General features: G+C 45.8%; 2 protein-coding genes across 5 annotated transcripts in view; one reads left to right on the top strand and one right to left on the bottom strand.

The window, feature by feature from the left end:
- The window catches only part of LOC142587370 (inactive pancreatic lipase-related protein 1-like), a 102,668-nt gene that overhangs the window by 26,669 nt on the left and 58,424 nt on the right, over positions 1 to 17,575 (top strand). The gene's annotated exons all lie outside the window — the stretch shown is intronic.
- On the bottom strand, positions 3,705 to 17,518 carry LOC142587371 (uncharacterized). The gene is made up of 4 exons (XM_075698324.1): positions 17,429 to 17,518; positions 12,986 to 13,068; positions 5,847 to 6,017; positions 3,705 to 5,747 (listed from the first exon to the last, which is right to left on the bottom strand). The coding sequence occupies exons 2-4, from the start codon at positions 13,031 to 13,033 to the stop codon at positions 5,481 to 5,483; spliced, it is 486 nt and encodes a 161-aa protein (XP_075554439.1). The 5' UTR covers positions 13,034 to 13,068; positions 17,429 to 17,518; the 3' UTR covers positions 3,705 to 5,480.

Below are 17,575 nucleotides of genomic sequence, written 5' to 3' on the forward strand. Positions count from 1 at the left end.
CGCTCCTGAGGCCGAAATCAGAATGCATTTCCTAGAACTGCAGTACAAACACTCCTGCACAGAGTTCTACACAGACGCTTCGAAGTCAAATGCCGGGGTATCCTATGCAGCCGTCGGCCCATCCTTCTCGGAATCCGATGTACTGCATCCGGAAACAAGCATCTTTACGGCCGAGGCCTACGCATTACTCTCTGCTGTGAAGCATATAAGAAGATCAAAACTTCCAAAAGCAGCGATCTATACAGACTCTCTAAGCGTCGTGAATGCCCTAATGTCACTCTACAAACATAAAAATCCCGTATTCAATGAACTGTATTCGGTATTGTGTAAAGCGTACTCATCTAACCAGAACATCATAATATGCTGGGTCCCTGGCCATAGGGGAATCGAAGGGAACATTCTCGTGGACGAGATGGCCACGTCAATCACATCGCAAGCTGTTAACCTTACCGCTGATGTGCCTGTCACAGATCTGAGGCCTTTCTTACGAAATAAACTGCGACATCACTGGCAGTGCACGTGGGACGCGCAAACAAATAACAAACTGCACGTTATAAAGCCCCAGATAGGTTTTTCGCCCTCCCCAACAAAATCTCGGCGAACAGATGTCCTATTCTGTCGCCTCAGAATAGGACACACGTTTGGCACCCATAGTTATCTGCTTACTGAAAGTGAACCTCCAACCTGTGGTAGATGCGGTGAGAGGCTTAGCGTCCTCCACGTGCTCCTGGAGTGCCGGGAAGCCGAAACGGAGAGAAAGAAACATTTTCCGCTTGCTTACCATTATAACATCCCTCTACACCCGGCTATGTTTCTCGGTAAGGAACCGCTTTTTGACACCAAGACAGTCCTCAACTTTTTAAATGATGTTGTGCTACATGTAATAAGACCATTAAACTTGTAGCGCATCCTCTTTCCAGAGGATGCCGCTGTGATAGTTGTTTTATATAGCACATGCCTACAGGCCCTTGTGTCGCAAGAGCTCTAACGAGGCCATGGTGCTCTAGTTAATTTTAGAAACTCATGCAATTTTTAATATCGTATCATTATTCTGAAATGCACCTCAATGCTCATAGTACGCGTCATTTGTCATCGCCATAATTTTATTACACATACATTTTACGCACTTTACAGCAACTATATTTTAGGCCCCTTTACAGCCACATCACATCAACTCCATAGAACCCATCACTCCACTGCGAAATCATTAACACTTGCATGGCGCTCTTTGGCCATACCTGGCCCTTGCGCCAAGAAAAACCACACATTCATTTCTTGAGTGTCATTATTGTGCTGCTACCCCTTAAATACTATTATTATAGCCAAATATTGTCCCGCTCACTCTGTAGTTCTATTAGTTATATTTTACTTTGTGAAAATTTCTTTTTCACTGACCTCTCGCATTCAAAAGCATTCGGTTTGTCTTTTGTACAATTTTTAACACCACATTACAGCATGTTAGCGCATTTCTTACACTGTATTTTTTGTATATGTATTCACATATGTATTCTACTTATTGTATAATCTTTGAGTGTACTCTTCCCCCCCCCCCCCCCTTACAAAATGCCTCTAGGGGCCTGTAACATATCTTTAAATAAATAAAAATAAATAAATAAGCATGCTTGCTGACTAACGTTCTGATGGAAGTTGACCTAGTATGTATCACGAAAACACTATGTGCCGACTAAGAAAATGAAGGTGTTCTTTTTCTTTCTCTAACATGTGCCGATTCTCGCCGGCAAGCTGTTTTGGAGACACCGCGCATCATGCGCTGTATTACTTCAGGAAATAAAGTTGCTGTTGCAAAGAGTAGCTGTTCGTTTTCAGCGCTCTCAAGTCGGCGAGGTGCCCTTGCCCAGGCACCACTTGACACCTACACCTAAGAGTGCACATATTCTTTCAACCCACTGTGTGCGTCTGGTTGATTCTGGCATATTCGCGGCCACTGTCATTAGGCTGTTTTATCCGTGTTGATGGCGCTTCTGGTCGAGTTGTTTTCCAGTTCCTTATTTTGTAAAGTCAGTCTAGGGTACCAGGTAAACAATGCTTACAAAATCATGCCGCGAAAATTTTCCGGGCACGAAGGCTAGCAAATCGTGTTTCCTGGGAGCTTCGCAGTTTCCAGGCTTGAGGTGCATGCTGGTGTGGCACACCGCATGGCATGCGGAGACAGCTGATTGTTGTGAGCTGAGTAATACCTTCATAGAGTTCAACGCTGCACATACAATAACAACACATTGCACGTACATTACGTATGGACAATGTTCACACTTGACTCGTCTTCTGACTTTGATCGCGGGCAGAGCTGTGATGTGTCCAGGCCTGTCGCCATTCGATACTGCGGCTATTTCTAAGCTAAAAGGCTTAGCAACGACACGCTAAGCAGTTTCCCAATCTCAAAAACTTGACACCTCTCAGGAAAATGTGAAACTTGGCACTCGTCGACAGCACTCTTGCGGTGGATTAGCGGTGGTGTTGGTGACGAACAGCGTTTAGTACAATGCGAGAGTGGTGAGTTGATGTTAAACATTACCTTGCGTGCACCACTGCTGTTTGTATGCTTAGTACACAGAACACACAGGGAGATGCCGTTCTGCGCCATATTTCATAACCTTTGAGAGGGTTGAGCATTGTCATTACTTCACACGGCACATTGCATCAGGGCAGAAGTATTAAACTTGGGTTATTAGGCACTCCATAGTGGCGGACTCCGGATTAATTTTGACACCGTGATGTTCTTTAACCTGTCCCAAAATCGAAGTGCACATGCGTTTTCTATTTCGCCCCCGTCAAAATGTGCCTGCTGCAGACAGGATCAAATCTGCAGCCTCTAGCAAAGCCTGCGCGGCAGTCACAGAAGTATTGATTTGACAGTCGATCACATACATAGTTTCGCCTGGACCCTGCAGTGTGCTTTAATGAGTGCGGTTCTGCTTCTGCACGCCCTGCGTAATTTGTCCGCTTGACATATCTGCTTGGTGTTTATTCTTCAGAAATAGCAGGAACGTGCTGTACCGTACCTTGGACCTCAAGCTTATCCAGTTTCCCCACAACCACTGTTGTATAGTATAGGCCTTCCTTGCCTTCTCACGTCACCTCCCCCCCTTGTATGGGAACTGCCTCTTCTCCTCCCTCCTTTCTACAGTTCTATCTACGTCCCCTTTGGACTTGCAGGTTAGTAGAAAGGGAAGCGCTGCAGTTCCCATGATATTTTTGAGGGGGGGTCCCGGATAATTGCAGCTATCAAGAGCAGGGCCTGATTAAGAAAAATGGGGGCCCTGGGCTAATGGGCATGCAGGCCCTCTTTCCCTATACTGACCCCGCCCCCTGTTGCCTGCTACACTACTGGAAATATGCTATGTTTCATTTTAATTCCAACAAATTAAAAAGAACGAGGTGCGATCAACGGGATTATTATTATTGTTATTATTATAAATAATACAACAAAACTTACTTGAAACACGTGCTGTTGTAAACACCAAACATATGTTCACTTTGTTATTAATCTGCATTCTGTTTTCAGCAAAAGCTAGGCTTTAAGGAAAAGTTTAGTGCAGTAAAGACGAACAAGAATGTAGAAAAGACAACACAGCTCAGATGTCGATCCTTCTGAAGCTAGGCTTTGTTTGCATCACTAAGTTTGATCCTGTGAGGAGAACGCATAGTTGTATACAAAACATTCTTTATTAAAATTCAAGCATCAGACTGCAGTAATTGTTATACTCATTACTCTATGAATATGCAATAGATATATACAATACTTAAGGCAATACAAACACCATAAAAATGCCCTAGAATACAGATGAAAATTACCAACTGTAATTGCAAAACATTATTTGAAAATATTTTCATTAAAGGTAAGACAAGCAAGGACAACACCAAATAAACGTGGCACTATCAAAAACAACAGAAATACAGTTCTTCATAAGCACGCTAAATATCAAGAACAAACAAGAGACGAACAACAAAGATTTGCATATCTTGAATTACACTGCTCAGAGTTTCATTGGCAACGTGTAGGCTGGGAGGCAACACAAGGAACTTGTTGGAACTATTCATGTATAGGGCAAACAGTCCTCTTTTAAAATGGCATCTTTCGCGCCTTCACTTTGGAAAGATCAGATATAGTCTGTTCGAAGGATAGATCGCGGAGAAGGTTGCTTTCAATGGACATGATAGCAAGTGAGTTCACCTTGTCAAGGAGGCTTGAATGAAGGCGATTTTTTGATCAGCGAGACAACTTGGAAAACGATCGTTCGGTCTCACGGTTTGCCACGGTTATGCTTAAGTACATTTGCAAAGCAATAGAAAGGCATACACTCCGAAAGCTGTCAGCAATAACGTCGGGCCACTTAGCAGGGTCACTTTGGAGAATCTCGAAACGTATCTCTTGCTCCGGGGGTGTCCGTACTTCTCTGTTGCCGCAACGAGAAGCCGTCTCATTCGTCCTCTCGAGGCACACTTTGTGGGTGGGAACATGATTATTTGAAGCCAAACTAACAGGAAGCAAGTGAGTCACTTCTTGGAGTGTTGTTTCCTGGTGCTCCTCAGAAGAAGGAGGCTCATTGGGGAGGTTTGGCACCTGTTGATCAGCAGTAGTAGAAATCGGGCGTGGCGGACCGGACACCTGAAGCTCTGTGGCAGGGGCCCGGCCGAGTAGCATAGACGTTGCTGACTCAGGAACAGGACAGGGATCAGTTAGTGTCGGTTGTTCACAAATATGGTCGACCCAGGTTGGCACGTTTTCACAGGATCCAGACAACCAAGATGAGTCAAACCTAGCTTCTTGCCAGGAAACCATGGTGATGGAGTTGGCAAGTCCTCCACAGAAGCGCAGTCAGTACTATTAGGAGTTTGACTCGAACTCTGGGTAGAGCAATCATACTGCTCCGTGGAAGCTGCATTCTTGGTAGCTTCTTTTCATGCTCTTCTCTTTCTAACTTCGCCTTTCATTTAGACAAACCACTTTGATGCTTCCGACCGAGCATTTTCGCATGAATGGATGCTAATTGTTCACCGGGCACTTTGTCAGTCCGACGCGACCACATGCGTCCAACGGTGGTCGTCCCGATGACTGGCACACGCTGCCTGGATGGTCTGTGGCTGGCCGAGAGTGGTGCGTCCCCCGGGAGCTCCTCAGCAGGAGGGCTTATGCAAGCTTAACCAGCGGCTCGGGGCTGAAGCGCAGCCCACGATCAACTTCCTTTTATAGACGCGTGCCGCATCTGTCTGTTACTAGTGCCAAAGCAGGCATTCACATACGCATAGAGTTCCTTGTACAAATTCCCTCCTTTTCCGTACAAACTCACTGTTTCTCCCGTTCCGGTCTCGTCTTCCTATTGGCTAGGAGCAATCATCTGTTCTAATACCAGTAAGGATGTTTTAAGAGGGCTACGGTCAGAGCGTGGCTGCTGTGACCCATCGGGAAACATTTTGGTTGCCCTAAAAAGGGCCGTTTTTGGCAGGTTGACGGCTACCTTTTACTGCCTCCTATTAGGACGAGGGCAGCAGTAGTGCTGACAGGCACCCGTGGTGTGGCCTTTTGCGAGGCAGGCCGAGCACTGGACCACTTTGTACTTGCCCTGGTGGTCATGGAAAGCAGAAAGCACACTTGGGCCATACTCCGCTTGAAGGGCCTTTCGGATAATTTTCGCCATTTGGTTTATGCCATGTGTTCTTGAAACGTGGTAGCCATCCAGCGCAAACAAGTGGCGTTTTGGCGACTTTGTGTAGTCCAAGAACAGGTGCTGAAAAAGATTAAAGAACAATGGCAGTTGTGGCAAACAAACTTTAAGGCTAGAACAATGGGAATAAAGACAGTAAAGCATGCCACACAGGCTCCTCACATCAGGATTGAGAATTCGCACACCAGGAATGCATTTCAATGCGGCCACCAGCTTCTTGTTCAGGCTGCGACGTCTCAGCACAGCATCCTTGTCCCCGTCACAGCATCTTGGGAGAAGCTTGAACACAAGCACAAGAGGTGCCACTTCTTCTTGAATTTTCTGCACAAGTTCCTGAATCACAAAAAGAAAATGTTTGGCTATATAGTCAAAGCACAGAAAGTGCTGGAGCTGTATGTTACCTTGATTAGAATTTTTTTAGAAGGGCAGTGCGACATATTTTGAATGCAGGAAATGCGGCCATGAACATGTGAACATGTCGCCCTTGCCTGTAGCTTTTGCAGCCCCCCCTCCCCCTGTATTGCCATCCCACGTAAGATATCCCCGACAGGCCATAGACATTAGCCATTGGGCAGTTGTATATGATCATAGGTTCGTACATACACCCCCATAAAATAATTTAGCAAACGGGGAAGCCATTGTCAGCACATTCTGCTTGTCTTGTCACCACCTTTTTGTTGCTCTATGACACCTTTGTTGAGCCGTGACCTTGAAGGTTTATCACAAGTGCACCACAGAAAGAAGAAAAAATAAGAAAGGAACAGGGCAGGACGCTGCTATTGGCACTTCTGCTGAGAAGAAAGTTGGCATTGTGGTTGAATGGGCAACGTAAACATTGCACTTCCTATATCTCTGCGATTGGTTGAAAAATTTCTGCGAGAATATACTCATTGAAAGGTATTGTACACATTTCTGTGTGTTCTCAGTTTTGAGGAAAAGGTGTTGTGGGAATAGTACCTTGATGTGGGCGAGTTGGTTCGTTTTGACAGTTTTCATAAAAAGATCCCTATAGATGAAGAAACACATACGACAGGAGAGCACCAGTCCTGTTGTATGTGTTCCTTTGTCTTCGTCTTTAGCGCTTTTGTATGAAAACTGTGTTCTGGGGCAACAGATTAACTTGAATATCTCATCGAGCTAAGAGTACAGCTATTCATATGTGTGCCAGCAGCAATGCAAGCTGAAGACATGTATTTCAAGAAACGATGGGAGGCAGCCATAAAGTGCTTCTGTAAATACTCAGTACGAGACAATAGTTCAAGAAACTGAAATGAGAGGGGCAGCACATTAAGTTAAAGAGCTGGAACGGCTTTTTAACAAATAGCTTGTGAAACATAGGTTGTCCACACTGCAGCGACAACACAGAGATTACCACCGAGCTACCTTTTTGTAGACAAACGTTGACACCTCTCTCATTGATTCAAGGGTGCACCAGCAATGGTTCGTTAATGGGTGCAAGAGCAATTTTATTGCAACAAGAGCACCAAACAGAACAGCACACATTTGACATCATAAAGGAAAGGATGTATGAAGGGCAAATGGTTGCAGGAACAAAAGCTGGCTTTAATTAATACCTGCATAACATTAAGAAGCACTTGCCTTTTTACAGTTGATTTCAAAAGAAGGTTCATTTCAGATAAACAATGCTACTGCAATACAGTAAGACCAGCTCCAGTGTAGCAGCAATCCATTCGCTGCCTTCAACTACTTTTGTCTCACTCTAAAAAGTAAAAGAAAAGATCTTATGCAATGAAGCTCGGTAAAGATGCTGAGTTTTCAAAGCATAGTTTATGTTCATGAGGTGCGTCACGGGCCAGCGTCGCACTGGCCACCGCTACTTGCCCAGCCCACTCACAGCAAGCCTTGGCAGTGGCTCTCCCCGCAGGGGCGTCTGCGTCAGCAGGCGTTTGGTGTGTTGCGACACCACGTACCCGATCACACGATGGTTGGACCCTCCCGCGTCTAACCGTGCACGGCTTAGCCGTGTCTGGGGAAAGGGGGATCCTGGGGGTTGAGCTGATGCTGGGTGTTTGGACCTTTAAGGCCGCCCGGCGGAGGCGACACACCCCTTTGGCCTCTGCTTCACATAGACGGCACTCCCGGACTGACCCACCCGGGGGAAATCGGCAGTCGCGCTTTCCTGTCCCCCTCTTCAATCTTTTTCTTTCCTATCTTCTTTCTTTTACTATCTTATCTTCTTCTCTCTTCCCTGACTTCCTCATTTTCTCAGGCGGCTAGGGTTAAACTTGTGTACGTGCCCCCCCTGGGGTATAATATATTAGGTTATAGTGGCAACGTACGGTTGACACCTGCAGCCTTACGCGTTAGGTGCTGCAGCGTCCCCAAGTTGGGCTCCGTGGTGGGAGGCCGCCATTGCCGCCGAAAAGAAACTGAAATACTATGGGAACACCCGCATTTCCCCGTCTACTTGATCGTCACCCTCAGAAGAGGGGACGCACAGAAGACTTGAGCACATGTTTCACCCGCACTAAAGAGGCCTACCCGAAATACCACGTTGTGTGCAGCGAGAACTCCGAAAAACAGGCCAGATTCATTTCCCCTTTCATAGTTGCAAAATCTTTAACCGTAGCCATAGGTTCAGGTTATAAAGTAACGAAAATGGCTAGCGGGGACCTTCTTCTTGAGATCCCTCAGAAACATCAGTACGAGAAGCTTGGCAGTCTTGTGACATTTGGTAGCATACCAATTTCTGTTACACAACACTGAACAATGAATAGCTCACGGGGAGTCGTGTCAGAGGCAGACCTCCAAGATTTGACAGAAGCTGAACTCCTGGAAGGGTGGAAAGACCAAAATGTCACTAATGTAAAACGTATTATACTTAGACGAGACAACAAGGAAATCGCCACTAAGCATCTTGTCCTAACTTTTGCATCCAGCGCACTGCCAGACACCATCGAAACAGGATACATCAGGTTAAATGTGAGACCATATATTTCAAACCCCAGACGTCGTTTCCAATGCCAAAGATTCGGCCATGGCTCGCAGAGCTGCCGTGGTTAAATAAATTGTGCAAAATGTGGAGTGCAGGGCCACCCCTCCGATAACTGCAGTGTCACGCCTCACTGCGTAAACTGCAGTGGTGAACATCCAGCCTACTCATGCTCCTGTCCGAACTGGAAGAAAGAAAAAGATAATGACACTTAAACTCAAGGAAAATATTTCGTTTAAGGAAACCCGTAAACGGTGCTCACCTTTCCACAGCACACCTTATGCTGATGCGGCGCGTCGGGGGCAGCGTCGCAGCGGCCATTGCCAAGTGCCCAGCCCGCGAGCAGCGAGCAGGTACCTTTGGCTCCTGCCCCCAGGGTGGAAGTAGGTAAGCCTACTCCATCCAACCAGCAAACAGGCCAGGCTACCCTTGGGTTGCTGGCCCCAAAAGAGTTATCTGCGGTAAACTGCGCTACACGCAGCGATGCCGCAGGACCGATAGCGGCCACGAAGGTAGGCGCAGCCGAGGACCTCAACCTCCCCGGCCTCTTCCAGCGCTAGAAACAGCCGGCGCAGCCAAATCCCACAGGGAGCCCCATCGACCTCCGGGCTGGTGGGCGCAGGGGTCTTGCCTTCTGAGGTGAGACTCTCTCGAAAAACTTCTCCCTCTCAAGAGCGAGTGTCCGGCCCCTCACAAGAGGCAATGGACACAACACCTATCCCCACGGCGCACCAAGCGCCTAAGGAGCGGCGAGGCTCCCTCGAACGGTCCAGAAAAGGCAAAACCCCGTTTACAGGGCCTCGCAAGAGCTCTGTAATCTAACGCATCACTTCTGTTTCCGTATACACAGCACCAACTTACTTTAAATATGGATACAGAAATCATACAATGGAACGTCAGAGGTCTTCTGAGAAAACTTGGTGATGTACAAGAACTCATCCACCAACACAGTCCAAAAGTGCTGTGTTTACAGGAAACACACCTAAAATCAAAACACACAAAATTTCTCTGACAGTATATAACTTTTCGCAAAGATCGCGATGATGGTGTCGCATCATCGGGCGGTGTTGCCATTGCTATCCATAAAAGCATTGCGTGTCGACTTTTACAGCTACAAACGCCTCTTGAAGCAGTGGCGGTTCAAGCTGTTCTCCTAAACAAACTCATCACTATTAGCTCTCTTTACATACCCCCACATTACAAATTAACGAAACATGAATTCCAATCCTTTATAGATCAATTGCCAGAACCTTCTGTTGTTCTGAGTGATTTCAATGCACACAGCAGCTTGTGGGGAGACTCTCGTATCGATGCGCAAGGTCGTCTCGTTGAACAATTCCTTTTTTCGTCCGGTGCATGTCTGCTGAATAAGAAGGAACCCACTTATTGCTGTCTCGCCAACAGAACCTTTTCTTCAATTGATCTTAGCCTAGTTTCCCCATCAATACTGTCTGAACTCGAATGGGAAGATAACAACAATCCTTACGGAAGCGACCACTTCCCTATACTGCTAAAAACACCTAAAGAAAAGGAATATCCACCACGGGCTCCTAGGTGGAAGATTGATACAGCCGACTGGGAGAAATTCCGAACTCTTACTAGTATTTCATAGTATGACTTGTTCTCGCTCGGAATTGATGCAGCTGTGGAGTATCTTACAGCCTTTATAATAAATGCCGCATCTATATGTATATCAGAAATAGATGGTTTGGCATGCAAACGGCGTGTCCCGTGGTGGAACGACGAATGTAGGATCGCTCGTAAAAAACAGGACAAAGCGTGGCGGTTGCTACACGCTTCTCCAACTGCGGAGAATCTTATTAACTTTAAGAAAGTAAAGTCTCAAGGAAGGAGAACGCGCCGACAGGCCAGACGAGACAGTTGGCAGAAGTTTTTATCGGGTATCAACTCATGTGCAGATGAGGCCAAAGTCTGGAATTAGGTTAATAGAATAAGAGGGCGACAAACATATTCACTCCCTTTGGTAAACACATGAGGCGATACCCTGCAAGACCAGGCAGACTCACTTGGGAAGCATCTTGTGAGCGTGTCAAGCTCAACAAATTCTTCACAATCCTCTCTCAAGTTCAAACAAATAGAAGAATCTAAGCCATTCATCAGAAAATCTCAACAGAAGGAACCATACAACCGCCCTTTTAGCATTGCCGAATTGAGAGCTGCCTTGAGTGCATGCAAAAGCTCTGCACCGGGATCTGACAGAATCATGTATGAAATGATCTAAAACTTGCACACTGACACCCACGTTACACTACTCGCTCTTTTCAACACCATTTGGGCTGTAGAGTACCTTCCAACTGCATGGAAAGAAGCCATTGTCGTCCCTGTTTTGACAAAAGGCAAAGACCCTTCTTCAGTGGAAAGTTACCGCCCGATAGCCCTCACAAGTTGCCTTTGTAAAGTATTTGAAAAAATGATTATTCGGCGACTCATTCATTTCCTTGAACAGAGAAAAATGCTTGATCCCTGTCAGTGTGGTTTCAAGGAAGGGCGCTCCACAACTGATCACCTTGTACATATTGAAGCAAACATCCGTGACGCGTTTTTACACAAACAGTTTTTCCTATCCATATTCCTCGATATGGAGAAGGCATACGACACAACGTGGCGCTACGGAATCTTGAGACACCTGTCAGAAATGGGATTCCATGGTAATACGCTAATCCTCATAGAAAACTATTTATCCACTCGTACCTTCCACGTAAAAGTCGGCAATGTACTCTCACGTCCTTTTACACAAGAAACTGGTGTACCTCAAGGAGGCGTGCTCAGCTGCACGCTCTTTATCGTGAAGATGAACACGCTTCGTGCTTCATTACCACCGGCCATTTTTTACTCTGTCTATGTGGACGACATTCAAATAGCTTTTAAATTCTGTAACCTCGCAGTGTGCGAGAGACAGGTACAGCATGGTTTGAACAAAGTGTCAAAATGGGCAGAGAAAAACGGATTTAAAATCAATCCCAAGAAAAGTTATTGTGTTCTTTTTACACGAAATAGAGGCCGGGTCCCGGATCCTTGGTTAGAACTGTGTGGACAACAAATTCCTGTCAACAAAGAGCACAAGTTCCTAGCTATTATACTTGACGACAGACTCACTTTCATTCCACACATCAAATATCTGAAAGAAAAATGTCTAAAAACAATGAACTTAATGAAACTTCTATCTAAGACTACGTGGGGCAGTGACAGAAAGTGTCTAATGAATCTCTACAAGAGCCTAATACGGTCACGATTGGATTATGGCGCAGTAGTGTATAACTCTGCCGCCCCGAGCGCGCTAAGGATGCTGGATCCTGTCCATCATCTAGGTATGCGCCTAGCCACTGGCGCTTTCAGAACAAGCCCGATCGAAAGCTTATATGCTGAATCGAATGAGTGGCCGCTCCATTTGCAGAGATCATACATCAGCTTTACATATTTCCTTAATGTGCACTCCAATCCTGAACACCCATGTTTTAATACCGTTACCGATATGACATGTGCTACAATTTTGCGCAATCGTCCATCTATAAGACAGCCTTTCTCGTTGCGTGTGAAGGAGCTTTGCGATGAAATGCATGTCCCACTCCTGGAGCATTGCTTAATCCACCTAACCAAGCTCTTACCTCCTTCGGAGTGGCAGGTGATACAATGGGATATATCCTTTACAAAAGTTACAAAGCACGCTCCTGAGGCCGAAATCCAAATGCATTTCCTTGAACTTCAGTACAAGCACTCCTGCGCAGAGTTCTACACAGACGCTTCGAAGTCAAATGCCGGGGTATCCTATTCAGCCGTCGGCCCATCTTTTTCGGAATCCGATGTACTGCAACCGAAAACATATCTTTACGGCCGAGGCCTACGCATTACTCTCTGCTGTGAAGCATATAATAATATCGAAACTTTTAAAAGCAGCTATCTATACAGACTCTCTAAGCGTAGTGAAGGCCTTAATGTCACTCAGCAAACATAAAAATCCCATATTTAATGAACTATATTCGGTCTTGTGTAAAGTGTACTCATCTAACCAGAATATCATAATATGCTGGGTCCCTGGCCATAGGGGAATCGAAGGTAACCTTCCGGCAGACCAGATGGCTACGTCAATTGCACCCCTTGCTGTTAATAATACTGCTTTGCTGCCTCTCACAGATCTGAAACCTTACATACGAAAAAAACTACGAAACCACTGGCAAAGCATGTGGGACGCAGAAATAAATAATAAACTGCACGTTATAAAGCCACAGTTAGGTTTCTGGCCCTCCCCAACAAAATCTCGGCGAACAGATGTCCTATTCTGTCGCCTCAGAATAGTACGCACATTTGGGACCCATCAACTTCTACTTACTGGAAGGGAACCTCCAACCTGTGGTAGATGCGGTGAGAGGCTGACCATCCTCCATGTCCTCTTGGAGTGTCGGAAAGCCGAACCTGAAAGAAACATTTTCCACTTGCATACTGTTATTGCATCCCTTTACACCCGGCTATGTTTCTTGGTAATGAACTGCTTTTTAACACCAAGGCAGTCCTCGACTTATTAAAGGATGTAGTTCTACACGTTATAAGCACATTAAATTCGTAGAGCATCCTCGCTCTAGGGGATGCCACTGCGATAAGTTTTGCGTAGCACATGCCTCCTGGCCCTTGTGTTTCAAGGGCTCTAAGGAGGCAGTAGTGCTCTAGCATATCTTATAACCTTATATATTTTTACATATCGTATCATTCTTTTTAAATGCATCTTAATGTTCATAGTACACGTCATAAGTCATCGCCATAATCTGATTATACAAATTTTACGCACTTTAGCGCGACCATTTTTAAGGCCCCTCTACAGCCACGTCACACCAACTTCATCGAACTCATGATTACACTGCGAAGTCATTACCACGGACATGGCGCTCTTTGGCCATACTTGGCCCTTGCGCCATAAAACATCAAACATTCATTCATTCATTGGCAGTGGCTCTGGCCTCTTGGTGGTAGTAACCAAGTCTACTCTACCTACTCAGCGACAGAGCTCTGTGACTCCTGGGCCATCGGGCGCCTCCCAGGAGGCGATGGACACAACTTTGGTGCCTTTGGTGCCGAAGGGCTGACGCGGTTCTCTTGACCACGGAAAATAAAAGAGGAACAAAATATCAAGGGCCGAGACAAGGATCACTGAACATGAACCTGGATTACTACCTGGGGCACAGAACACATTTCTATTATTAAGATGGCGAAACAGATAATGAATTGGAATGAAAGAGGATTCATTCACAACCTCGATGAAGTAGCTGAACTAGTAAAGAATCACTCACAGTAGGCCGACCTGGCACTGATTTCAGTGTGTCGACTGTTGGCGACAACGGTTTTTCACCTCTGTCACACTATACCGACACCGCGCTCTCACCGTACCGTCGGTATATTGTCGGCATCGGTACAGTGTAACAGAGGCGCTGAGACGAAAGAAACTCTAACCCTCGACAGCCTTATAACCCACGAAATGGGTGTACCAATTCTCTAACATTGCCTAAGGGCCTCAGCGAGGCTGCTACTACCATGACAATGGCAACTTGTAGAATGTGACACTTCCTTTGAAGAAGTCACAAAGCGCACCCATGAGTTACACATTTCCATGCATGTCCGGAAACTTCAGCCGGTGTACTCGTGTCCTGAATTTTATAATGATGAATAAAAATTGTACGCTGGCAATTCTCATGCTTCAGTCGGTGAAACCTTGTCGGAATGCGACGTTCTGCATCTGGAAACACGCATATTTACGTCTGAGGCCTATCCTACGTTGACAGCTGCAAAACAGATCAAGCATTTAAAACTACAAAATGCAGTTATGTTCACGGGTTCATCAAGCGTCGTTAAAGTTTTATTGTCTCGATAAAAAACTAAAGTCCCGTATTTACTGATCGCTATTCAATTTTGCGCGTTATGCATGCATCACATCAGCACACCATAATATGCTGGGTACCTGGCCACAGAGGCGTCGAGGGTAACATGCTAGCTGGCCAAATCACGCCTCAACACAGCAATACCTATTGATTATTCAATAGCTGCTCCTACCATAGATCTGAAGCATTGCATACGCAATAAAATGAGGGAATATTGGCAACGTGTGTGGACAATGAAACTCGTAATAGAGTGCACACATTTTGCCTGTCCACAACAAACACCCGACAAACCCATGTCCTATTCTGCCGATACAGAAAGGGCATAAATATGGTTCAGAGTATTTCGCTGACTGGTAGTGACCCTCCAACGTGTATTTGTGGTGAGATTCTCATGGTCCTTCATGTTTCGAGAGATTGCCAGCAAGCAGAACCTCAACGTAAAAAGAAATTTTCTTTAGCCTATAAACATCATACTCCCCTTCGCTCCGAAATGTGCCTTGGTAGTGACAGCCTTCTTCGACATTAAGTGAGCTTTCAGCACTTTACCTGATTTCAGCGCATAGTAGGTCATCAGCCCAGGAGATCGCAGCATGACCTTTCACTAGAGGCTGCTGCTGCGACAGTACTCCTTGATATAGCACGTGACTCCACGCCCTTGTGTATAAGGGTGGCCGTTAAACACTAGTGCTGTTGACGCTCACCTTTTGGGTTACCTTTCAAAGCTTACTTTTATTCTCATGGCACACCTGATATGTCATAGTTATATTTTTTATAAATGTAGCATATCTTACGCCATCTACAATGAATAGCTTTAGGACGTTATACAGTCCCGTCGCAAATACCGTTTTTGATTGATCGCAGCACCGACTACATCGCACTACTTCTTGCCGCTTTGGCCACCATTGGTCCTTGCGCCACAAAACTCCACACATCGTCAATGCGAAGGTTGCGGTTTCGTCTCCCACCGGCGGCAAGTTTTTGTCCTCCAAGTTCATTTCTTTTTATTTCTGACATTTTAATTAAAAAAGAGAAATATTTTTCCTGTGCGTTTCTTGGCTTCACTCTGTCGGTTTCCTATAGTTACACTTAACAAAAATCTGGCCTCTCCGTCCCACCCACCCCCTTCCTATAGTTTGCCTATGTCTTTTTGTGCCTGCAATGAGTGTTGTACTTGGAATTGTACATCCACCCTGCAAAGATACTTACGACGATATCTTAGTATTAATAAATAAATAAATAAATAAATAAATAAATATGCGCTATCTTCAACTAGGCTTTTTACACGGCCTAAAATTTTCTTGCCGTTGACTTTTAACATTTCCGAGTTATCGTAGTGTCTCCCGATTTTTTTAGCGCGAATAAGACTGAGCAAAAGACAACAACAGGACACACACGGTGCCGTGTGTTTCCTGTATGTCTTCTGTCCACATTTATTAGCCCTAAAAGAAATGCGGATCAAGATACGACATCAACAAGCCCACATTGCTGCTGTGGTCATAGTGCCGCGTTGCCAGTTTTCCTTCCAGTGCTGCGTTTTATTCAAGGATAAACTGACTGCAACACAAGGCAAACCATGGAGCTGCGTCCCTTTTCGGAGAGTAAGTACAGCTTCTCGAATCAGAAACTACATACCTATGATGTTGAGCTTCTAAGCCCGAGGTTGCGGTATCGTATCCTGGCCACAGCAACCGTGTTTCGATGTGGGCTAAATTCGAAAACACCCGTGTATCTAGATTTAAGTGGACGTTATAGAACTGCAAGTGGTCCAACTTATTCTGGAGTCCCCCACTGCGCTGTACCTCCTAATCAGATCGCGGTTTAGCATGTATAACTCCCTAATACTTCTAGGAACTACACACAAAAATAATACTAAATTACGAGTGACCATAGGAAGGATCATGGCAGACCCTTACCGCATCCGCGTTTCCTTAAATGCGCACTCCGCAGGGGCGTTTGTGCCAGCAGCCGTTTGGTCTGGCAGTGGAAGTTTGGTGCGCACACGAAAGTTGGACGTTCCCGCGTCTTTTTAGCCCTCTCCCTGTCCGCAGGAAACCGGGATCCTGGGCGTTAAGCCGATGCCGAGTTTTCGGACCTTTATGGCCCTTCGGTGGTGACAACACACCCCTTCGGCCTCCATTTCACGTGGACAGCAGCCTCAGACGAACGCATCCGGGGAAAATCAGTAGCTGCCTTTTCCTACTATTTTCTCCAGTCTTCGTCCTTATCCCTAACTTTCAACTTTTGCTGTCTTTTCTTTATTTCCTTTTACTTCCGTTTTCCTGGGCAGCAAGTATTAACCTTCTGTGGGTATAACAACTTGGGTGCCCCATATCTGGTTATACTGGTGTTGTGCAGCTGGCGTATGCAGGACCTGCTCTTTCATGATCTTGCAGGATCTCCTGGTACGGTTCCGCGGGGGATGACTGGCACCACTGCCGAAATATATTACGTGTATCTATGACAACTTCTTCCTCCCCCCTCCCTGATCGTCCTCATAAACGAAGACGCGCCTAAGAAATCTTTAAATTTTTTGGTGACCGAACGTAGAACTTTCTCCGCTTTCAAGTACTCGACTCTCATAAACCTAAAAAGACGGTGAGTGTGTTCTCACCCATCGTCATCCCAAAATTTCTAACTGAAGCGTTCGGTCCTGGTTATAAAGCATCGAAAATGGTAAGCGGCGGTCTGCTCCTCGAGCTTCGCAATCAGAAACATGAAAATTTGGATGATCTCGTGACCTTTGGAGATGTTACAGTAACAATCACCGCACACCCTACCATTAACCTTGTAGTTACTTCGGCTCAAGCGTTCTGCCTTAGTCCATTAATATTCAAAAAAGTATCGCACACAGCATGGGGTAGTCATCGGAAGTGTCTAACACGCGTTTACAAAAGTCTCATACTTACATGATTAGATTACGGCGCCATAGTGTTCCAGTCCACTACCTCAAGCGCGTTAGAGATTCTGGACATTGTTCACCACCCAGGCATCCAGCTGGCCACCGGCGCCTGCAGGAAAAGTCATGTGGCAAGTCTCTAAGTCGAGGCGAACGA

The sequence above is a fragment of the Dermacentor variabilis genome, chromosome 7 (genome assembly GCF_050947875.1).
Source record: "Dermacentor variabilis isolate Ectoservices chromosome 7, ASM5094787v1, whole genome shotgun sequence".
In the NCBI taxonomy this organism is placed as follows: domain Eukaryota; kingdom Metazoa; phylum Arthropoda; class Arachnida; order Ixodida; family Ixodidae; genus Dermacentor; species Dermacentor variabilis.